Source organism: Plodia interpunctella, chromosome 8, assembly GCF_027563975.2.
Source record: "Plodia interpunctella isolate USDA-ARS_2022_Savannah chromosome 8, ilPloInte3.2, whole genome shotgun sequence".
Classification (NCBI taxonomy): domain Eukaryota; kingdom Metazoa; phylum Arthropoda; class Insecta; order Lepidoptera; family Pyralidae; genus Plodia; species Plodia interpunctella.
In genome coordinates, this window is record NC_071301.1 from 1,049,204 (window position 1) to 1,074,565 (window position 25,362).

At 35.8% G+C, this 25,362-nt stretch overlaps 1 protein-coding gene across 2 annotated transcripts in view; it reads right to left on the minus strand.

Moving 5' to 3' along the window:
• LOC128672111 (uncharacterized protein) overlaps nt 1–25,362 on the minus strand; it is a 190,556-nt gene that overhangs the window by 106,363 nt on the left and 58,831 nt on the right. For both annotated transcript variants that reach the window (XM_053749033.2, XM_053749032.2), the window contains exon 2: nt 18,601–18,952. In XM_053749033.2, the coding sequence (XP_053605008.1) occupies nt 18,601–18,917 (317 nt within the window). In that variant the 5' untranslated portion in view covers nt 18,918–18,952. The remainder of the gene's footprint in view (nt 1–18,600; nt 18,953–25,362) is intronic.

A 25,362-nucleotide genomic window follows, 5' to 3' on the forward strand; every position in this document is an offset into this window, starting at 1 on the left:
TTTTTGCCACAACCTTTTATTGTCGTCACAGAGATCTTGTTGCAATCGACGTGTGACAAAAAAAGCCATATCCGTGCAGGAAACCGTTGTCCCCCGTTGGTAGTCGATCCTGGGTGCACTGTCAAGTTATGCTTAATGGGAATTGAAGCATATGGAATATTTCAATTATGTAAAAGCGGAAATAGGTGTTCTTCTTTCTTTCTTGTAAGATCTAATTACAGACAGACAAACATCAAGACAGGTGAAAGAAAATAAAAGCTTGTAAAACTAGTTGTTCGCCTAAAACATTTTTTTACAAAATTGTGAATATTTCAAAAACGACTTCAACGATTTTGATGCCCCGCGAATTTAAAAAATCTATGGACAGATCCTACATACCTTTTAAATTTCATAAAAATCAGACCAACGGTTCGCAAGTTATCGCGTTAAGAACAAACAAACAAACAAACATACATACAAACAATGTATTTTTGCCCCAACTTGAATTGTAGCAATTATTTTGTATCTAAGTGCAACACCTACTTTTCTCTAAACTTATATCTCGATTATAAGTCAGCATACCTATTCAAGACATTTGAACAACACTCGAAGTTACATTGTGGACACTGTTTAAGAGTTAATGACAAGTACAAGTCACAACTAAGCTTAACAAGTTGATAAGAACGAACTTCCAGCATTATCAGACGCAACTAGTGTAGTAAAACTTGTGGACAAGACACTATTTATCTATACAAGCAAGTTTTGTCACTATAATCATATTGTGGCTTGATGTCGTGTTTACCTTGATCTCGTGTGATGTATTTAATTAATTATATTATTTTAACAATTAAGGTATAATTTAATATAACATTTATTCTTATATAATATAACTCTAATTTTAATAATAACAGTTACTAAATCTTGTAATATTATTGTAATCACAGTAATAACTAAAACACGCCTGTTTACTTGAAAGTTGTGTTCTCCTGTAATTGGGTTGCACATGCTAGCACATAAGTTGAATGTTACTTGTAAGTTTTGTTCATGTAACCTGTCGGTTGGTGTTTCCTAAATAAATAAATAAATAAATAAATAAATAAATAAATAAATAAATAAATAAATAAATAAAAATAAAATATCTTTGAAGATACATTGAAGATTGTGAACACTGCTCGATGTGACTGGATCGCCTCGCCAATCCCATACTTACCACCATAAAATTTCTATCAATTTATTCCTTTGGCAGCGGCTACGTCTGCATTTGTTTCGCGCTTCCTCTCATACCTTATTATCGTCAATATATCGGGTTGTAAGCAACGTATCGTGATGAAACCTATACCAGATTTTAAGTTAGACCATGCGCTATACAACTCTGGAAACAGCATCCAATTCTATCGAGTAGTTCTTGCGTTCTGGAGACCACGTATTGAACTTTGGTTCGACGACGTATACTCCAGGTTTCTTCTTCTTCATAGTCGTATAGTCATGGCTGAGGGTCGTGGTTATTACGTGGAATGAAACACACACAACAACTTTGCCTTCTACATTTCACACACAAGTTAATAAGAATCGACCAGTGTGACGATGTTTTCCTTCACCGGAAGCATGTGCTGGTCTCTATGAAAAATACTATTCATGAGTCAAATTGGTATACAAACTCATGTGGCACTAGTAGGATTCGAATGTGGGACCTTTCGATCCACAGCGTTTTAACCATTACACCACCACCGGTTCTCTCTCACCGCTTCTCTCCAGGTTATGAACCGCTAAGTATATCCTATTTATTTACCATGTCTCATGAATATTATGTAAACTATACAATCAACGCGCCATTAATGTTTTATTATGTAAATTAATTATTCAATCAATTTGTTTACATCCAGCAGATTTTATTATTATATACAAATGAGTATAGTTTTGCAAACTATGTGTCTATCTAACCTATGTTTATTAACACAGATGTTAATTATGATTAATCTTAATATTGATAGCGATACTTGTAGTATAATGCAAGTACACTCTACCAGCTGTTGCCCGCGACTCCGTTCGCGGCAATAACTAGCCGATGTCACTCTTCACCCTTCAAACTATCCATTTTTTTCCAACTATTTCTATAATACTATCTGTCGCCCGCGGCTCCGCTCACGATATGAGCTCAGCCTATGTTTGAGTTCTGGTCATAAACTATATATATATATTCCATATTAAAACAAAATCAGCCCGTGGCAGACAGATACGCTTAACATTTGTAGCATCAGTATAAATGTAGTTATACCACTCAATTCACAGCCATTCCATAACACTTATCCAGGAAATAAATTTAAAAATCTCAAGCTGATGCCTGTCCAACAAGATGGGGGAAAGGGGGGGGGGGGTGTAAGGGTTAAAATTTGCAAAGGCACGCTCCGATCCACTCACCCTCCGATAAAACCACCCCCAATCTCGTCTGATACTTACGAAATTATTACGCGTCTGTTCTGTGCAACTTTATGTACATTAATTCCTGTACAGTTTATTTTAGATAGTTAAAATTAACATTATTATTATGACGACCTCGGTGGCGCAGTGGTAAAGTGCTTGCCTCTGAACCGAGAGGTCCCAGGTTCGATCCCCGGTCGGGTCATGATGGTCTTGGATGTTTATCTATATATGTATTTGTTATAAAATATAGTATCGTTGAGTTAGTATCCCATAACACAAGTCTCGAACTTACTTTGGGGCTAGCTCAATCTGTGTGATTTGTCTTAATATATTTATTTTATTATAGGTAGTCCTTCTCTATACTTCAAACTATACGTGTGCAAAATTTCAAATAGATATGTTGTGTAGATAGAGCGTGAAGAGGTAACAAACTTGCTATCGCATTTATAATATTAGTTAGGATTTAATTGAATCATATAATGAATCACTTAAAATATTATTAGAGTCATTACAATTAAAAATTTTAAAAAATACGAATCTTCGTTTTAGACCCAACTGAGCGCGACGTGACGTAAAACGCCAAATGCATGTGTAGTAAAATTTCTGAATTCCGTAATACCTAGTGAAACGTGAGGTTACTTTGAAAAATATGTTTGCGTTAAAAAAGTTGACGAATCGTGTTTCTGCACGGACAAATTGTAGTTATTAATAACAATAAGGTTATAAAAAACACATTGATATGTTTTTTTAATTTAAAAAATAAATAAAAATCCCTACCTAGCTAAAAACTAAATTTACAATGTGTCGAATTATCTCTAACTGGACGAGCAAGTTGATTCATCAACTTCATCAACTGGTGAGAACTGTAATATGTTAGGGTTGCCACAATTTTTTTTATTTTTTTTAATAATTCATATGTTAATTTAATAAATACGTTCGAAACTTAATATTACTTAAGTGATAAGATCCATCCAAACTAAAAATCGCGAAATAGACGCATAGACAAACTATGCGTTTGTAAGCGGTGGTGGTGTAATGGTTAAGACGTGCGCCTGTAGATCGAAAGGTCCCAGGTTCGAATCTTACTCGTGCCACATGAGTTTGGATACCCATGTATAGATACTCATATATAGTAGTTGCTTCCGGTGAAGGAAAAACATCGTGACGAAACCTGGTACACTTGTTGATAATTAACTTGTGTGTGAAATGGAGAAGGCAATGACAAACCACTCCATTAATAATGCCAAGAAAGTTGTTACGTGTGTTTCATTAAAATAAAATAAATAAAAATAAATTCAACGTAATAACCACGACCCTCATGAGGAATACGACTATGAAGAAAGAAGATGCGTTTGTAACTTCTTCATGATTCATGCTATACCAAAGTTTGTCTGGAACAGATTGCTTAGCAATAAACCCGACATTGGTCCATAGTGTCTACGTTGTTGTATTCTTTTGTACTATTCTTGTTTTTATGGGCAATAAAGATATTTTGTATTGAACTGTATTTATTCTGACTGTTAGAAGTTCTGAGATATGTGAGCTTATGTTTTAACGGGTGTCTTTAAATAGACATACCAAATTTCATCAAAATCGGTCCAACGGTTTAGCCGTGAAAGCGTAACAGACAGATTTTCGCATTTATAATAAAAGTATGGATTTCTCGAAAGTGTTTTTACCTTTTTAACAGTAATAGATTGTTTTACAGGAATTTCGGAACGACCAACCAACCATCCGACAGAAATTCTTTTATTGCAATAAAACATTGCGCTCGGTGGCAACCCTAAATGAAGTTAGAGGTTAACTTCAAACTGTAATGAAGCGAATAATTAAACTGTTAGCGCTATTAAAAGTTCAGCCGTTCACGAGTTAGTTGTGATAATTATACTGAACCAACCCTGATTTCGGCGGGGTAATTTAACCCTTTCCGCTGAACCGATAGTGGTATATTGAACTAACACATACTGGATTCGACACCGAATATAATTTCAAGATAATTAAGCAGTCAACTCCCTTTCTCATCTGAGCGAGTTTCTGGTTGAATTTTCGGCTGTGACGTTTCGAAGGGTGTGCTTAAAAAATGAACCGAGATTGATTTGTCAAGGGTAAATCCTATATTACTAGGCGGCCCGTCCCGGCTTCGCTCAGGTTAAAACATAATAGTTTACACACCTAAATCTTCCTCAGGAGTCACACTAACTATTGGTGAAAACCGCATGAAAATCCGTGCAGTAGTTTTTGAGTTTGTCGCGATGAGAAACGTGGCAAAAGATTTGTAAGGATAAGGATGTAAGGATAAGGCGATGTAAGGACATGACGTGAAAACGTGCCAAATATGACCAGATTATAACTATCACACAATTCACACATCGTCGCACCGCGTCGCGCATTGTTCCGCCGCGCGCCGTTCACTCAGGACACCGTCTGACTGACATTACACGTCAAAATCTGTTACATTACAATTTAGACAAGAGTATAAATACAAAGCCCTGCTTCACTAAATTATTCTCTCAAGTATATACCTCACAAGCCACTGTCAAGCGTATCAGGTTAAACGCTGATGATGTGTGATATACCACTTTGTTGTGGGATGTGAAGCCGCGAAGCCCGAAGTTAGCGTAAATTAAACAACGCCATTTAAAAATTATATTTCTGTTAAAACGTTTAGGGTAAAAGTGTTGTAAGTGAATGTTTTGAGTATTTTTTGTGTTTATTATAATTAAAATAAATGAATAAATATATATTACGACAAATCACACAGATTGAGCTAGCATTTTCCATCATGACCCGACTGGGGATCGAACCCGGGACCTCTCGGTTCAGTGGCAAGAACTTTACCAATGCGCCATGATTTTCTTTCTTTCTTTCCTAAAAAAAACCTAAAAATGTTAAAGATTCGTCAGTGATTTCACAATTGGCCGCCTGCCTCCATAGGGATACTATTGTCGCTATATCAGCTGCCTATATGTGTCCCTTGGCCGCCTCGTATGACATCCACGGGAGGATATGGAGTGGTCGTATTCTAGGGCGGAACCACACGCCACCAACCAACCAGCTGAACTTATACCGAGTATACACCGCCCTCCTCACAACCCACTATCAGGGTTACACAATAATAATGCGTAATATACCGCTCTTACTCGTAAATACACGTCATAAATCAAAACGACTTGATAGCATAAAAGCTTCTACGTGAGCCTGTTTCCATTGAACCACGAGAAGTACGGTAACTTTTTTGCTACAATTCAAAATCAAAATATTTTGCTAACCTAAAGGCTCACATTCTGTGCATCATAACTTGATCTAAGCCGTTTACGAATTTAGATTTTACAAGAGTTTGTACTATTAAATAGATATTTGTATGTTGTGGATAAGGATGGAATTCCACTGTTCCTAACCCCACAGGTAATTGGTATGATACGATCAAGAAAATCGGTATCTGTATAAATGATCGATTGATTTGCAATCTAACGCTTTCATTTGAAAAAGTCATATAGGTATTAATTATGTCGATGGTAATTCAAAACTAATATTATTATGAGATTGCAAAGCTATCGATACTAGATCCTAATTTATCGATACAATTTGTAATTTGTCGATACTATTGCTTTTACGTCAACAATCGATACCCTAACGATAGTGACCCGATTGTGTAACAATCATTGGAAAATTAATAAAGACGGACACTATTTTCTGTTGTGAGGTGAATAAGCACTAATTGTACCTACTTTAAGATCTTCGTATTGAAGTTTGGAGGTCAGCAACCCTCGCGGCTTTGGGCCGCTATTTTCAGTTGGTTGTATCTAAGTCCGGTCCAATCCTTTATGTCATCTAACCACTTTCGTATAATATGAATATGAATATTAATTATTCATATTATGCCTAAATATTATGAATATGAATTCTTTTTTCCATCGTCCCATTAATAGGACATCCAATGGAATTACAGAAAAGAAGGGACAAAAACCGTGATCTCCCAAACAATGTTCACCTTCCATGACAGATGTTCGCAATAATACAGATAGTGAAATGAAAAGATCTATAATTTTGCGGCTTTGAGCTGACGTCGGCTATACTGAGATACAGACAGACACACGTCCATCTAGCTAACGCGATTTCTTTTTTGATGGCGACATTTAGTGACGACATAAATTTTTGGTCTTGTAGGTTTTTTGTGTTCAACATGGATATCATTATGCTCACGCAGTGTGTTTTTTGACCGTAGACGAACACAATTTTCTGTGGTCCCATAAATAACCCATTTATTAATTAGTACCTTTCAAGTATTTATTAATTAGTACCTTTCAAACTAGTCCCGTAACAAATTTGAATTATTAATTTTACGAATGAAATAGGAGCAATCTATGTGATGTGTCCCTATATATTTATTAAATATATATATATATATATATATATATATATATATATATATATTTAATAGTTTTTGTATATATATATATATATATATATTTAATAGTTTTTGTATATATATATATATATATATATATATATATATATATACTCTCTGCAATCTTTCAAAAACAATGTTATTAGAGTATTTAAACAGACGACAATGCGTTTAATAATGTCACACAATCATTTAATATATTTGTTTACTTTGTGTCACACTTCGTGTCATCCACGCACAGACGAGGGTTCGTGAGCTCACAGATATACAATATATACAGATATAATCTAGATACCGCAATTACGTTTACTTTGTGTGTAAGCGGCAACCACTACTTTCGGTCTGTCTAATGTGCCTTCAGCGAGCTCCTGGCCATTTTCGCGTTGAGTTGCAAGGTCCTTCAACCAGTGCACCTGGGTGTAAGAGCGTCTATCAGCAATGGCCTAACGTCACGTCACAGTCATATTCTTGAGAACAAGGAAATCATATTTTTATACCGATAAAAATTGAATTGGTTTAAGGCCTATGCACACCGAACGTGTACCCAGCGCGTACATAGCAAAATTGTATAGAATTTTAAGCTAAAGTGCTGAACAAGAATAAGGAGTGCACGCCACAATAAGTTTAAAAAATAACGCATTAGACTCAACTCTATAGAACACCAAACCAAATGGAAAAAATTGAGGGAGTCCTTAGCCGAGTAGTGGCCAAGACACACAACGGCTCGTGATAATAAAAAAAATATAAATGAACACTCAGTTACAGACCTTGATCACGGTTTTATACACTAACCCTGTTCATCAACAACATCCAAGTGAAAACATACTATAAGCTTGCTTCTTACTATCCTCTAGGATTATTTTCCGCATTTAAGCTTCTAATACTTAAAGCTGAAATATGTTTTGTCTCTTTCTGTCAATTTCAAATATTAGTAAGTGCAATAGTGACACAACATATTCTAACTTCATTCAGAGTATGTTTTAACTTTTTTTTTATGAATAACAGGGTAAAACTTCGTCATCTTGGATGTATTATATCTATGGCCTGACACATCGTGTGTCAAGACGTTTGACATTTGAATTACACACTGCGCCTGTCAGTTTCCAGGGAATCGAAGAGGGGATAAGGGAAATTAGGAAAAGTATCTATCTATGTATACATACAATCAATTCGTGTGTCAAGGAGTGTCACATTATAGCCTCTTATTGTAAAAGATCTTTCATACGCAGTATTTTTCATAAAAGTTTATTTGAATATTTGTTTTTAGGGTTCCGTGCCTGAATAGAAAAGAACCTTAAGAACACAACCCTTTTTATCAAGAACCTTCTCTTCTCTATCGTCAGCCTGTTCCAGCTACAACTGTCTGAAAGAAGGATCAATAGAACATTTTATTACATTTACCAAGCCTGAGTTTTAAGGTTTGTTATCAATAAATATTGTTTTGTTATTATTTACAAAAACGTATCGGTGGCGCTTTTGTTTGTCAACTTATCCGACAGATGATGTTTCAAAGAGAATTGACAGTTTAATTTTCAGTTTCTTTCTTGTCAGTATCTGTTATGATAAAATCTTTGTACTATGAATATTGTGGTTTATTAAAACATGATTTTCTATATGCATAACATAAAATTAAAATTATGTTATATTTTTATCTTTACGTAACTTCAAAAATAAAAAGTATTGGGAGCTAATGGCCGCACAACTTTGTTCGGGAAACAAAATGAAATTTCGTTAAAAATTTTATACAGCGTTGTTAAAATTCAAATTTGAAATTGTAACCATAAACTCAATAATGCTGGCCATGCACGATACGTTAGACGTTTTCGAACAGATTTTGCCGTGCACAGATAAAAAGGATTGGTTTCTGCGTCAACGTTAAGCAAACTTTATGGAGTCGATTGCCAATCGGAAATTTCAACACAAACTCGGCCCACGGGCTAAGCAAACGTTGGAGGGATTTCCAGAATTAATTTCGATAAGCACACTTTGTGGGACGGGACGATATCGTTACGTAGGTTGGATACAGAATTTTCAAAATACGTGACTTTTTGTAGTTGGATTACAGTTTGGGTAAATTTCACGAGCGTATTGAACTCCGCCGCGGGATGTCATTAGTTGTTATTAAATTGTACCATACACAGTAATCGATTTAATATCCTATTTTATAAATAAGTACAGTACTGACAACAATGTTAATTTTATATATGTATAATTTTAAAAAAAAATTCACACTACACGCCGCGTTCAAACGCTTGTGAAATCCAGCAATTTACAGACGCAGAGCATGTCGCGTTGGCGTGTGGCGGATCCATCCCTCAAAAAGGTTGTGGGCACAACCACCGAACATTACAGCAATTCATATACGTCTAAAATGTTGAATTAATCTAAATACTGATTCGTGTGGTGGTGTGCCCATTGAATACGTGAAATACAATACTTTTCTAACTGTTATAAGGGATTTCTTCAATGTCATTACATTTATTTTATTTGGTATAATAGTTGAAACGCCAGCCTGTGAACCGATATGTTCGAATCCTATTGTGACGTTATAAATATTTTCATAGACTATCAATTGCTTCAGGTGAAGAAAAACGCTATAGTAAATTTATCATCTCGCACCTATGTGAAATGGAGAAGGCAATGGCAAACTCAATTAATATTGCCAAGAAAATTTTGTGTGTTATACAACTTAATGGCCACAAACCACAGCCATGAGGAAATTCTAAGGAGGAAACTTTAGATATTTTAGGAAAATATAAAAGACGAGTTGCATCAATTAACTTTGACATTGACTCGGACCTGTGCGCCGCTTCTGCGCAGATTAAAGTTAACGTTAAAATTGAATGGTCAAACCCAGCCTTAGTCAACAAACCTTGTCCACTATTAATTTTCTCCAACGCCAGTCGCAAATAAATGGTGAAACTTGGTCCTACGGAACTAGGTCCGGCTGAACTTACAATGTATGCTTCAAATGGAAGGGCAGTTATCGTTTAATATGCCCGGGTTCCGTGGAAACTTTGTTTTTATTTATTTATTTATATTTAGGAAGACTTACAGCTAAAGAACTAATAAATGGAAATGAAAGTTAAAAACAGGAAGCCAATTAAGTCATAGAAAATAATTATTAAACTTATATTCTACTAGCTGCGCCCCGGGGCTTCGCTCCCGTGGTAATTTCGGAATAAAAAGTACCCTATGTGTTATTCCAGATTATATTCTACCCGTGTACCAAATTTCGAAATAATCGGTCCAGTAGATTTCGCGTGAAAGAGTAACATACACATCCCTTACAAACTTTCGCTTTTACAATATTAGTAGGATAACATTACATATTATAGATAAACATCCAAGTCCCAGGTCAATCTGAAAAATATCATTTTCCATCATGACCTAATCGGGGATCGAACCGCTGGTAGTCCCGCTCCAGTGCAGCAGTCCGACATGATGACCATTAGGTCACGGAGGTCACCTAGGTACAAATAGAGTTAATCATCAGATACCTAATCCAGTTATTAACTACATTACTATTTAGTAGTATAGTACGGCGTTTACTTTAGAAAATAATATAACTTGTATTGCAGACTGCGAACAAACAGTTAATGAGCGCAAAACAAGGCAAGTTTCATTTTAGTTCGCGTATATATCTAGGGTTGTTCCTTCACTTTCCACGGTCATCATTCAAATGTGAAAAATCCACCATTGTAATAAAGTCGCTTTCTGTATCGGTAAACCTTACATATTATAAAAAGAAATCTATATATGGACGCTACAAACCCAAAAACTACCGGACGGATTTTCGTACGGTTTACACCAATAGATAGCGTGATTTCTGAGGAAAGTTTAGCTATATCATTTATTATAGTTTTACTCGATTTAGTTATATTTAACTTCCTCTGAAAGTGCATATTCATACTTTTATTCTTTCATTTGACAACCTCCGTGGCCTAATAGTTATCATGCTGGGCGGCTACACTGCGGGTCCCGGGTTCGATCCCCGGTCGGTTCAACACGGAAAATGAACTTTTTCAGATTGACTCGGGTCTTGGATGTTATCTATATATGTATTTGTTATAAAATATAGTATCGTTGAGTTAGTATCCCATGACACAAGTCTCGAACTCACTTTGGGGCTAGCTCAATCTGTGTGATTTGTCTATGTACATATTTATTTATTACATATTTCTTGCATTCATTTGGTATCATTCTTTAAGATTTTCTATTTTATCTGCCTTAATTAATGTGTTTTATTCATTCGTCGCGCCCATATAACTACAATATGATTAGTATTGACTTTAACAATTTACAAATGAGCGATTTGATTATGTAATTGATTGGTTGACAGACAAAAAGATTTTGTGCACTAGCAACCCTAACTCAAGAAAATAATTGTTTAGCTAAAGTTGGTCCGGCAGAAACTCACAATTGCCTGTTGCTTATTAAAATTGTACTCTACTCAAGGTATTATTACAATTTTTTTCAAACACCACTCTCTATTGCACGATTATTACAAGTGCTCTTCTTCTTTTCGAGTGTGTTGAGTTCTATAATTATAATATAGCTTTTCCCGCATAAATTTCCCAAGGGAACAGTTATTTTTCCGAGATGAAAGGTACGCTATGTCCATGCAACGCTATGCATACTTCATTCAAACTATATGTATGCAAAATTTCAAGAAGATTGGTTGAGTAGATACAGCGCGAAGAGGTAACAGATAAACAAAAAAACTTACTTTCGTACTTATAATATTAGTTAGGATTAAGATATTACCGATTTGTTAAAAACACGAACAAATTTCGATATTCAACGTGAACAAATGTATAAACAAAGGATGTTTGAGCAGATTCCATACAAAATCTATCTTTCTAAAAGGAAATTGATACTCTGAGCCTACACAATATGAAAAGCCACCGAAAGCCCTAAGGGCCTATAGTTTAGTTTAGCCATAGTTTACATAGGACCGGCCACGGAAATCAAATAAGCCAAATAGAAATGCCACCGGCTTACCGTACTTATTTCATGTCCTCACTTAATAAATGAAGCGGCACTGTAAAACGTAACGTAAGTACTTATGTATCTTATATTTTTCATCTCCAGATTTGTACATCCCACTTCTGAGAGCCTGATCTAACTTCTTGCTGTTTATGTCCCACTTCTGGGAAAAGCCTGCTTTAATTACTTTCACAAATCTCTAATTCTTTCTCCATTCTTTGCAGTCCTTGTCAAATGCCTTTAAATCATCAGATGATGGAAGAAGAATTTGGATAAGGGCCAAAGACGATTCTTCTTCTTTTCCGTGCTTTCCGAAAAATCGAATCAAATTTCCTATAGAATCGAATTTGAATTTTTACTGACTGTATCGTCATTCGTTTTATTCGAAATTTGATTATATTTTATCCATATACATTTTATATTTTTTCGCGATTGTAAGCTACTACGGGCTTCGAGTCGCGGAGGAATCTAGCCGTCGAAAACGGAAAACTTTATTGTATTGTAGAGTTTGTCGAAAAAGTGAAGGAAACTGATTTTTGACGAACTACTTTTTTTGCCATTGCAATACCAAGTAGAACGTCAAGATTGGTTGATCAACACCCAGTGTGGCCAGTCGACAGGAGACAGCGCCCTCATTTAATTTCTTCAGTTACTTGACAGAATGTGGGTAACGATGGACTTAACAAGGGACCCGCGCGGCGGCGATTTGTTGAGAAAAACTTCTTTATTTATTTTTATTTCAAATTCCGAGAACTGGTCTAATCTGTTGTTCTCCACATGTAGCTGAGACAATATTGTTTCGTGGGTAATGAACTGGAAGGCTCCGCGCGGCAAACTCAAATATGAGTGAGTATAACAAAACAGAAGTTAGGCTAAAATTAAGAGTTGAGGCGTAAACAACGGAAATATCGTTGAAGTTAAAAAAAAAAGAAAATATGAGCACAATTGTGAAAATATATTTTTTTTATAAGTTTTTACTCTTTGTAACCTCAAAATATTGAATTTCTAAATGGCCATCGTGATGTGTAACCACGGAATTAGTTAGTTACAAGCAATTATTAAATCCATGTGTCTACCATAGTGTTTAAATGCAGCAAGACAACGCGACGCGGTGCGTTTTCTACAAAATGTATGCATTAACTTGAGGCCTAGTATATCCCCGTAATCAATCATGCACGCATCATCATCATATATTACTTTTACGCCACTCAACTAGAACCCCCAGTGAAACAAGCTGAACGCCTTACGCCAATGTCGCTACTACACGTCAGCGGAGATTATTTAATATTTCCTATATAATAAATATATTATTAATAATTCGATAAAGCATTAAAATTTTTCGAAATACCTATTGTCCCTCTCGTGCGCCTTTTTCAGGGACATAAACTAATTTTCACAAAATTACGCGCCCTTTTTCTTATGACACCATAAAATATAGGCGCATTAAACTTTTTACATCTTCGGCGGTCCACAGATTAAAGCTCTCAAAGTTTTAGCTTCAGAGGCTTCAGTTTCCTGAGCGTTCTTATTATTTACTGTACTTGTTGTCTTTGTTTTTAAAGTCTCTGGTCGAATTAAAATCGAAGATGGCTTCGAATTTGGCGTGGGCACGCCGTGAGGGAAAAATAAATAAATATATAGGGACAAATCGCACAGATTGAGTTAGCCCCAAAGTATATCGAAACTTTTGTTATGATACTAACTCAACTATTCTATAAGTATTCTATAACAATATCCACAGGAACATGAACGTTACATTAAAATGTTCATATTTATAATTCGATTTGAATTGTTAAAATCGGGAAAACACAATTTATCGCAATTACAAATTAATGCGTAAAACGTCATGTTTCAAAAGATGGTGTATCACACACATATATCTGTAATTGCAGAGTGTGTCTGTACCTACATTTTACAACTCGTCATTGTCTCTCAATACTGTAATGAAGGCGGGACGATGACGCCATATTGTCGTGATCGAGGGTTGCCATTCGTCAAAATTTAATACCAAAGATGAATATAAGACGTTGAAGTGAAAAATCTTTAGATCAAGGTAAGATCGTAAATTATTTCTTGGCATTGTTCATCATTCCTAAATACACTTAATCTCAATCTATCACGGTCGATGTAAATGAATAAATCCGTATTTCATTTTACCCAATATAGGCCCTATAGATATAAACTTAAAAAAGTAGCTCTTTTTGTTTACTTTCACGATACCAACGTATGTTATATACCCAAAATATTATACAATTTCAAAAAAAATCCGATCACATCATATTCTCTCAACTTTTAATATCATTAAAGGTTGGTTGTTAGCACTTTATCCCTAATGACTACATTAAATATATTAAAACGCCATGTTTGTTTCGCGTCCCAGGCAATGTTTTCGTCCATTAATCAACATAAATTACTATGATGAAGTGGTGATTGACTTTAAATTTTACATTTTAATCGCAAATAGTTAAAATTGAGTTTGGATATTAACGTGAAGTAATCACTTAATACAGTATGTAGTATAGATTAATAAATAAACAGGACAAGAGAAATAAAACCATTTCATTAAATAATGTGCTTAAATTGAACATTACTAGAACGCAAAGGTATTTTTCGTGAATAAGTATTATGAAATCGTGAATAATAATAATAATTCACAAAAGCCTGAAAGATATTCGAAAACTAACACTTGCCTTTATTTTATACATCACTAGATGTTGCCCGGGGCTTCGCTCCCGTGGGAATTTTGAGATAAAATAGCCTATAGCAAATTTAAGTAATGTAACTTTGTAATAGTGAAAGAATTTTTGAAATCGATTCGGTTGTTTCGGAGATTACCCGCCTCAAACATACTCATACAGTCACAATCTCACAAACGCTTAACTCTTTATAATAATAGTATAGATGAGTGAAGTCATTCAACCGACGTCACGGGAGGAATATAAAATATTCACTGGACTGTAAAAAAATCTAATTTTATCTTTTGAATAACAGTCAATTCCAGACGTCAAATTATTCAGACGTGACATACCAGTCTTCATGAGAAGGGGATCAATTCATCAATAAACAAAAATAATTTTCCGTCACCCCTGCTGACAGACAATGGCGGGAAATGTTGACGTCACGGCGCGAATGAGCGCTCACAACCAGGAGCTCAGAATTGTAAATTACAAACTAAACTAACCAAAAAATATTTTTACTTGTGATCATTTTAATACGATTAGATTAAACAAGTTAGGTACTTTTTATTTCTTTTTTATTAGTCATGTTATAACACGACTCGGTACGATTTCAGTGTAGTACGTGATTGTGTCGCGTATAAATTAATATGGAAAAAACACAGCGTATAAATCGTGCGTAAAAGGAACTATTATATAAAATTTGTCGATATGATTGGCTTACTTGCGTTGCAGATAAGTTTACGTTATTGCAAAAATTCATTCTTGTCCCACAAAAAGATAAAAAATTGAAGAATATAATTTGCATATTGTATGTAACGTTGCTTAACATCCTATGGAAACTCAAGGTCCATAGGATTTGCATGCAACTGTTTTAGATAAAGTGTGTTCAATCAATAACCACAAAATAATTACACCAATTTGGTTCTCGGCTCCTGTTCAGGAATCAGCGCCAGGCCCAGCTGTCTGCGCTTGCTGTAATTAATTATGTCACATGGCAACACTGATCTCACTGGCGTAATAGTTGCGCTCCATAAACGCAGCGACTTGTGAATCTACGGTAAATAAAATGTATTTTAAATTATCTGTATGATATTATCTTTTATTAGGAGTGAATTTGTAATATTAGTATAAATGTCACTCAGGAATAATATAGCTTCCGACTACATACAGAAAGAATTTAGGAAATCCGTTGAATAGTTCCGAAGATTACCCCGCCCGCACACAAACATACAACACTTCTTCTTTATAACACTAGTCTAGTGTAGATGTAGTGTAGATTTCCCTTGTATGTATGTATGTAACCCTACCTGAAACCCCGAACGACCGGACAACCCAGACGAATTTAATTAAAACTTCCTACATAACATAACCTTAAAAGAGACAGTAATGAACATATTTTACAGATTATAATGCAGCTATGTGAATTTTACTTTGGTTAGTGTACAGTCGACAGCATACACCCTACCCTAATACATTGCATTCACTGTAATTACGTCCGTATAGTGGGCTTGCGGTAGTCTGTACATAGGCACCTACAGCAGTCATTTTAAAACATTGTGTTTAGAAATTTTCGGATTTTTATCACGACCATTTTAAAACTTATTTATATATGTACATTGTATATATAAATCGTTATATATGTATATTGTATATTCAACCTGCTTTTTTCCAATATTTTCTTACATTACCTACCCCTAAATATGAAACTATTCGTAATTTTCCATAAAAATACCTATTTTAAATTGAAACGATAAATCTTTAGTTACTGTTATAAACGGATTCGAACCAACGACAATTTCTAACTACCCTCTAGACACACTAATTTCCGAAGTAATTTCGTCAGACAATAGTTGAATCCCCGCGGACACGGGCGTTTGCCAGTGTGTACACGATGATATAGCTTAGTAGATTTCTGAATGGCGTCGCCAATTGAGTATTAAAAGCAATACAAGTGTCGTAGTTAATAATAAAAGGAAATAGGTTATCTAATATCCGTAAATGGGAAAGTCTGTCTATCACACTTTCACGGATAAATACGCTGGGCCGAATCTGATTATATTTGTAATAGATATAGTTAATTATCCAAGATCAAACATAGACTACCGCGAGTGGAGCTACTTGCAACAACTAATATTATATTTGAACGTTACAAAAAGACGACAAAGTGACGAAGAATGACTTGAATTTGAAGACATGAGACAACGATTACAATGGTGGCGTGTGATTCCGCCCTAGAATAGGACCTCTCTATATACTCCCGTGGAAATCGTATAAAGCGACTAAGGGACATACAACCTAGGCAGCTGATAGGCTATAGCAATCCCTATAAGGGTTGAAGTCAAGCAGGCAACCAGTTGTAAAATCACAGCCGAATCAACATAATTTCAACATTTTTTACGCTGACCCTGGTCGGATACGTACGAGATGCGAGAGATGAGATAACAATAACAAAATCCAATGTTCCCCTATTCTACAAATAAAAACTACAAATTTTGTGTCTTGTGGTACTGGCAACCCAGTTCGTACAGATGCTAACGCGACGCCTGTGACGCAAGCCTTTATTGAACGTTATGTTAAATTGATTACATTTGTATATTTAATTGATTTGGTTGCATTAGTTATTCTATTAGTGAACGCTCCTGCCTCTGCTCTGCTGGTTGAATATAGCAGGTAAAACATTGCTAGTGCCAAAACACAGTTTAAATCACATCCCACTAATATTATAAAGGCGAAAGTTTGTGAGCATGTGTGTTATTTCTTCACACTGAAACGAATGGTTTTTTTATGAAATTTGGTATTAAGGTGAGTTCATAGCTGATACTTTTGATTAACACATAGGGTACCCACATAGGGTACACATACATACATATAGGGTTTTATACCGAAAGAACGCAATTCCCATAGTATTCGGTCAGATAGTCAATGGCGCTTCATAAAGTAGATGGCGCTACTGTGCATAAAATTAAAAAGTAAGTATTTTTTTATAACGAATTATAAACCATAAGCAACACCCGCGGTTAATTTCGTTATATTGTTTTTTTTCATGTATGTATGTACCATCCAAGTGTCTATTGTATGAGTGTTGTGTACCAAAAGTTGGTACCTAATCATATAGATTTTAGAGAATCTTGTTAAAGAAAATATATGTTACCGAACACCCGTGTTAGATTTAAAAGAAATTAGTGACAATTAAAAAAAATCTATAATTATACATAATACAGGACACATACATAAATGCTGTTTAAAAATATATAAATATCCTAATGTGGTAGTAAGACGGGCGAAAATAATAATCGAAAACGATACGGAAACTTTAGTCTATATTAATTAATTTTTGTATAAGTGAAAAAGGTATAGATAAAGGTATTTAACTGTAAAGATGGAGTACCTACTTTAACTTTACTTCCATTAACAATTACAGTGTTGCCGCAAGAAAATGTGAAAATAACACAATTGAAGAGATTTTATTTTGGAGGCTCCGTAGGCGGAGCACGGCCGTTATTTTATTACACAACAGACTTCATACAACCTCATTTTTTATCATCATTTATCTACGATTATTCTTGACTTACAAATCTTTTAATGAAAAATGTTATGATGTTCGATATTTTTTTTTATAGAAGTCTAGAAATATCGATCTAGATTCAATGTTTTGATGGTGAAAACCAGGACTTGAGCAGGAATCGAATACACAGAACCCAGAGGCGTTACATTCGTTCGATTTACATGACAAAACCATTTAAATTTTAATAATTTGATCTCAGGTTTATGTAATAAATACTTTTAATAATAACATATTTTTACGGTATACTCTCGGTACATGAAATTTAACAAAATCACTATGCGCAATGTAAAATAATTATCCTGTTATGCTGTTTAGCACCTATCTACCCTTTTCGATGCTTCTTCTTTAGTTTTTTCCTGTTACGTGTCGAATATTTATATCAATTTTGGTCCGTAAACATTTCCTATAACATAATAACAACAATAAAGAGTTAAGTGTGCTTACTCATCATCATGTCGAGTGTGTTATTGCTAACAATTGTGTCAGATCCTATTCAAGTCGCCTAAAGACAACTGACATGGCTTTTACGACTACTTACCGCCGTCTACTAGTGTACTTACTTGCAATAATACAGCCTGCCGTCCCTTCCCGTGTGCACCGTCCAGCCTTCCTTCAATTCTGCCTGCAGCCTTTCCAACGCTGCTTCATCTTCCGCGATCCTTGGCCTTGGACTCCCGGATCCCAACCTTGGACTGCCAAACTTGGGACTGGCGCCCAACCTGGGACTATTCGAACTGGAGGGCCCATCGCTCAAGCTTGGGCTTCCAGTAAGCCTGGAACTGAAGCTAGGACTCGGGTTTGGTCTAGGGCTTGGTGGTAGTTTCGGACTAGCCGTGCCGCTGGGTCCAGGCGACGGAGACGCCTGCTGCAGCAGCATCGCTTTCACGTCATCGCAACATCGTGGTCGGTTATCTGGGGACAAAATAAATTTCATTTAGCGGTAATATTGTTAATTTTACACAAAAAACCAACTCTCGGTTTGGCCGCATCATGAAGGAAAACCATGGTTATATAAATTTAGCTTAATAAAAGCTAAATTTCTACTTTATCTTTCATTTACATCTGCTTAAATATATTTTTCAGTATACAGAGTAAACACATTTAAATATTGGTTTAAAATAAACAGTAGAAAAAAATAAAAATGGTAGTTTATTGATACCTTATAAAAAACAAAACGTCGTTTTTATTCAAAATCGTAAGTCATTCGCCTCTCGCTATTGTGATAAACGCCAGTTATCTTCTACATTCAATAAAAGGATGTCAACAAACGACATCGAAAAAGGCGCAGACAAAAATGTATTTTTGTCTCCGAAAAATACGGCAAGGTCAAAAATAACAAAGGACACGCTCATTTCCTGACGAGCGTTAGGTAACAACATATCAAATGCCAACAACACTCGAAAAGCGGCAAAAGAAACGTACAAATGAAACGGGCTCTCTAAAATGGCAACACCGATTAAAACTGGCCGCAAAAAGTCCACTAGAAATGCCTCCCAAATTGCCGCGAAAAAAGAACAGACATTTCCCTCGCAAACCGTAATCGCTGGAACCCGACGTTCGAAATATGAACGAAAATGACCGCCATTTCGACGATGGCATTTTGTTTATTCACGCATTCATTGGACACTTGATAAAGCGTTACGATTAGCCGTTTGAAAAAGTTTTTCGGATTCGTCATTGACGTAAAACCCATTTGGTAAACTTTCACACATTAATATGAGTATAATATCATTATGAGGCAATCAAAAACAATTAAAAGCTAATTTACCTGTATACAGAGTTATCCTACATGGATTCGTAAACCGCTTGTTTGAGTTTTATTTTCTTGAGATCTTACTTTATTTGAGTCAGCCCTAGTCCTATTGATAGGTTTTTCTGGATATTTTTTATAGCTTACGCAAACAACAACGCGTGAAATTCGCAAATGGGTTGATAAAAAACCCCTCGGAAACGAACTGTTTCGTAACGAGGAGATTACTGCAGCCCTCTCCATTCGCGGGTTCATGAGCCTTTTATCGAATGCTTATTGGGTTTTTCTTTGTATTATCTCTGTTTCTACGGCGTCACTCTCTTTGAATAATAACAAAAATAACTGTCGCCGTAAATAAGTTTTTTTTTTCGAACGTTTCCTTCCTTATTGTCAATAATAAATAATGAAAAAACAAGGTTTATTATTGAATTTTAACTAATTAGTATTGGAAGATAAATCAATTCGTTTTTACGGTGGAATCTACGAACAAACTACAGTGATCTGCTAAGTTTTCACTTATAGCCGGTACCAAATTTCGAAATGACGTAAGTTCGAAATTTGGTACCGGAAGAAACACTTGATAGCAAATCAGGAGAGGTGCGACACCACCGCATCGCGAATGACCAAATTTCGACAGCACTGCAGCCCGAAAAGCCAGTGGCATTTCGTCGAAATCCATAGCCAGATTATACGTACCTTCAAAATTTTCACATTTAATTCTGTATCCCAGACATATCTGTCCAGAGTCTTGGACGCTAACTTTTAAATAAGAGAAGGCTTCTTGTATCTTGTAAGGAAGATATTTGTCAAGATCCTGGGCATAGTCAGAGTGAATCCGGACTAATGCTGAAGTACAAGAGCTGGTCGACGAGCCTAATATAATAGGCGAGACCACGGCACAGCGACTTCGCTATTTCAATTTATTTATTCAATAACAATTTTACAATTGTGTCTGAAATTCGGATAAATAATAATAAAATAATAATTAAATTAACAAGAAATAATATCAATATATATTACAAGGATATTACATAGCATGCTCACGAGGTGAACTTGTCAAAGAAAAAACTTGTTTTAAAACTTGTCACTTAAAGAAATGCTCTATCCCATATTCATTTCGTACCAATAGATAGTTCTTTAATTTTTTTGTAAACACCGATAACTTTACATTTTGCCTGAGGTCCACCGGTAACTTATTAAAAGCTTTAATCGCTTGATATTGCGGGCTGTGTTTTGAGTGAGGTAGCATGTCAGTTGTCACATGTTTCCCCTTGTTTCTTCGCTGGCTCGGCCACTATTCGACGATGGAGGAAGACCGTGCAGAGAAGAGATCCTATCTGCGCCGACCAGTCGGTGGTAGACCAGTGGGTCGTCTCAGATGCCGCTGTATAAACATGGTAAAGATGGACCAGCGAGCAGCAAGCTGGTGACGACTGGAGCTGGAACGAGACCGGAGACGCTGGCGTGCGATTGTGCGACTGTGTTAGAGTCCAAGACTCGGTTTTCGGGTTACTGAGCCCGGATAGTAAGTAATAAATAAGATTGTTAATTACATTGTGGACACGTCTTCTATAGTTAATTTATTGAGTTTATACATACTCGAGAAATTAATTTGTCACTTGACCACGGCGGTTAAACAAAACAACCCTTTTCCAACCCCGGTCATTACGTGTGATATGTGGTTAGCTTTTTATGTGTCCGATTCTTATGCTGTCCTGTTAGCTGGCTTTTATGAAAAGCCTAGGAAGATTTAGTGATATTATTGTCGGAGAATCAACGTCACATTAGTACATGGGATGTGACATAGCGGATAGCAGCTGTTTATGAAAAACTAAATGTTGAGCCGGGGCTTCGCTCCCGTGGGCAATTTTGAGATAAAATATAGCCTATAGCAATCTTGGATGACGATGGCCCAGTAGGCCCGGGCCTACTGGCCTTAGGGCAAATCCGGCACTGGGGACATCTGTTACATTGCTTGCTCGTTATTTTATTGAAAACGACTGATTGGCTTTCAACACGCTTTCAATTACTTGGTAAATTTATTTTAGTACTGGATGTTGCTCGGGGCTTCGCTCCCATAGGGATTTTGAGATAAAATATAGCCTATAGCAATCTTGGATAATGTACCTTTCTAATGGTGAAAAAATTTTTGAAATCGGTCTGTAGCTTGGGAGATTACCCGCCTCAAACATACAAACTCACGAACGATTACCTCTTTAATACTTAATATAGATGTAAAACAGTTTAATCTACACGTCTAGACGACATTATTGATCAGTTAACCCACCCCGTGTAATCCCAAGCGGAATGCATTTCAAATTGCACATAATGATGCTCGGGAGTTGCATTGTCTGGCCCGTAATCCTACTAATACCAACTTCCCAACTAATATTATAAATGAGAAAATAAGTTTTGTTTGTTATTTCTTCACGCATTATCTACTGGACGGATTGTTATGAAATTTGGTACACGGGTAGAATGTAACCTGGAATGAGACATAGGGTACTTTTTATCCCGAAATTTCCACGGGAGCGAATCCCCGGGGCGCAGCTAGTACCTAGCTTCATATTTCTTATTCCGATTATACAGTAGTCAATACAGTGTATACGAAATTGTCAATGATATACAGTGATAAAACTAAATTAAAAATTTCTCCTTCTTCTTCTAGTGGCTGGCGTCATTTCTTTTGCTAGAAAAGAGCTGACGATCTCCAAAAGTCTGAACGCACCTTTTTCCAAACATAGCTATAAGAGCACTCTCGATCTTTCGTTTGTAATGAATAAACTCAAAAACTACTTGACCGATTTTGTTCAAATATGGATAGACTAAAAGATAGATAGACTAAAAAAGTTCAGGAGTAACGTAGGCTTTTTAAAATATAATTTTATCCGTGCGAAGCCATGTCCTGCCGCTGTTGTTAAATAAATTTAGAAAAATTCTATATTATTTTTGGTCGCCGGAAAACGCAATAGTGATGTTGATTAACGATGATAATAAATTCCACATTTTCCAATAAAATCCTGGATCATTTAAAAACTATTTTCATAGAGGAAAATCACTATGGAAAATCGACAATTCAACAATCTCTAAGCCACACCATAGCCACACCGATTTGCGAGCGAGATAGCAACACAACAAACGTATGTGTGAGGGAGATGGCCGGTCGTTGACCTTTCCGTTTGGACAATTTTCGTGGACGACCCACTTCACGTTACGTTAGCAAATTAATATAATTGCGCGAATGAGGTCTAATTTCACACATTAAGTGCGTTTTTATGGTTTTATAATGTCATTTTAGTTCATGTAATTTATGTCACTTTTATATATCTTGAGTCATTCAACGGCAGTAGTTAAAGAAATATTAAATACTAGATGTTGCCCGGGGCTTCGCTCCCGTGGGAATTTTGAGATAAAATATAGCCTATAGCAATCTTGGATAATGTACCTTACTAATGGTGAAAGAATTTTTAAAATCATTTCGGTAGTTTCGGAGATTATCCGCCTCAAACATACAAACTCGCAAACGCTTACCACCTAGAATAGTACCACTCCTAATTTCCACCCTAGAATAGGACCACTCGTCTAAGGGACACATAACCTTGGTAGTTAGTAGGTAAGAATAACATATCAGGCCGCAAGAATCCTCAAAATTTCACGCTAACCTCGTGTTTCGCACGTGACAGACTAAAAACTACTTTCCACTAAAATGCAACCGCACACGCGAAAATGAGTGTTAAAGAAATCTCCCTTTCTCATTTGAGCGTTTTAGGTTTCTTCCTCAGCCGTTGAGCGCAGGAGCCCAGATTCCGTTATTCTACCTTTCCTCTTCTTCGCACGGTTTGACTATTATACAATCAATACAATAAAAATGGATTCTAAAAACAAACGCCAGACTGTGGCCTTATAGAAATTGAGTGAAGTATTAATTACTATATGTCAACAACATTTAGCAAAATCGTCTACGCAAGTGTCAGTAACACTAGTACGGTTTATATACAGTTCGACATCCTTTGAGCTCACGCGTGTGAGGGATAAATGACAAGTTCTGAATCGTACAGTCAACAGCACATCAAGTTACTCCGCATGAACCTCTATGGCGCGGTAATAGCGGAGTTTGCAATGAATTTGTATAGGTTGATGTGCTGTTGACTGTACGAGATGGAAATACGGGTATTTAAGATTAATTAGTGTGTCGGCTAGCTAAGTCATTTTTACTAAAACGATATGTATTTTTATATTATGCAGAAAAATTTGAGAGCAATGGAATGAGGAAATTAGATAATGACTAGGACTACCGACCCGACCCGGCTTCGCTCGTGTACAACCAAAAAGTAGAGAAGAAATAAAATAAATTAATATAAATGGCACTGCAATGCGGGGAGGAATCGCCAGAAGAAACCTTTTTAGCATGGAACGTAACAGTTAATAGTTCTTAAGTGTCACTGGTATAAAAAACCTCCTAAAGACTACTTGGGTACATCAAAACAAGCAACTTTTATTCTACGACATTTCGTGATTCGTAGTATTTTTTTTTCCATATAAAAAAAATACAATCTAATTTTCTATTCTACACATCTCAACTCTATATAATAGCGAAACAACACGAGACAGCACAGTAACGTTATTTAGCGGAATCGAACATAGAGTTAATGTTTTATAGAAATGGCATCAACTAAAAAAGGAATATTTTTTTGTATGTATTACGAATTAGTCCCTTTTATGCGTTAGATACCAGTAACCCTGCGTACGTGTATGTTAGTGTCTATATCTAGCCAATCTTGAGAGCATTTCACTTCACTTGGTGGTCAACCATTTGACCTGCAGTAATTGGGTATGGAGTTCTGTCACAAAATATCCAATAAATAGAAACTCGCGCGCATCGCGGTATTAATTGTTCTGTTTCACTTCTCGTGGTCGTAAAGTTTGACAATGTGATTGTATGTAAAAGCCGCCTAAAATTAAGACTTTAAACATAAAATATCTCATAAAATCCTACTAATATTTAAAATAATATGATAAATGCGAAAGTTTGCGAGTTTATATGCGAAGTATACTGGATTAGTATATAATATATAAAATAACATAGGGTACATTTTATCCCGAAATTCCCACGGGAGCAAACACCAGGGCGCAGTAAGATTTCATAAAAAAATTATAGCATACTTAAAGCTATGTTTTATCGAAGTTTTTTATATTATGTTTTTGATATAACACACTTCATAGTTTCTGATTGATGGAAAGAGACGAGCTACTCAATTACTTCACGCTATGAATGTCTTGTTTGCTCAATAAAAAACAACATACAATCACACAGCAAAAATGCCCTCGAACACACAATGAGCTATGATAAATTTCTATTCTAATTTTGGGAAGTGTCACATCTGTTGTGCCTATTTGTTACCCCACCCACGCTATAGCTAGCACCTAGCTAGCTCGGTGACCTATCACGTTGCGATTTCGGTAAACCGGAAAAAAGACGGCAAATGTCGAGCAGGCTCCATGTTGACATTTCCGCATATCCTACTGATTCACATATATATATATTTATCTGTTATTCATAAGAAAGGTTTCT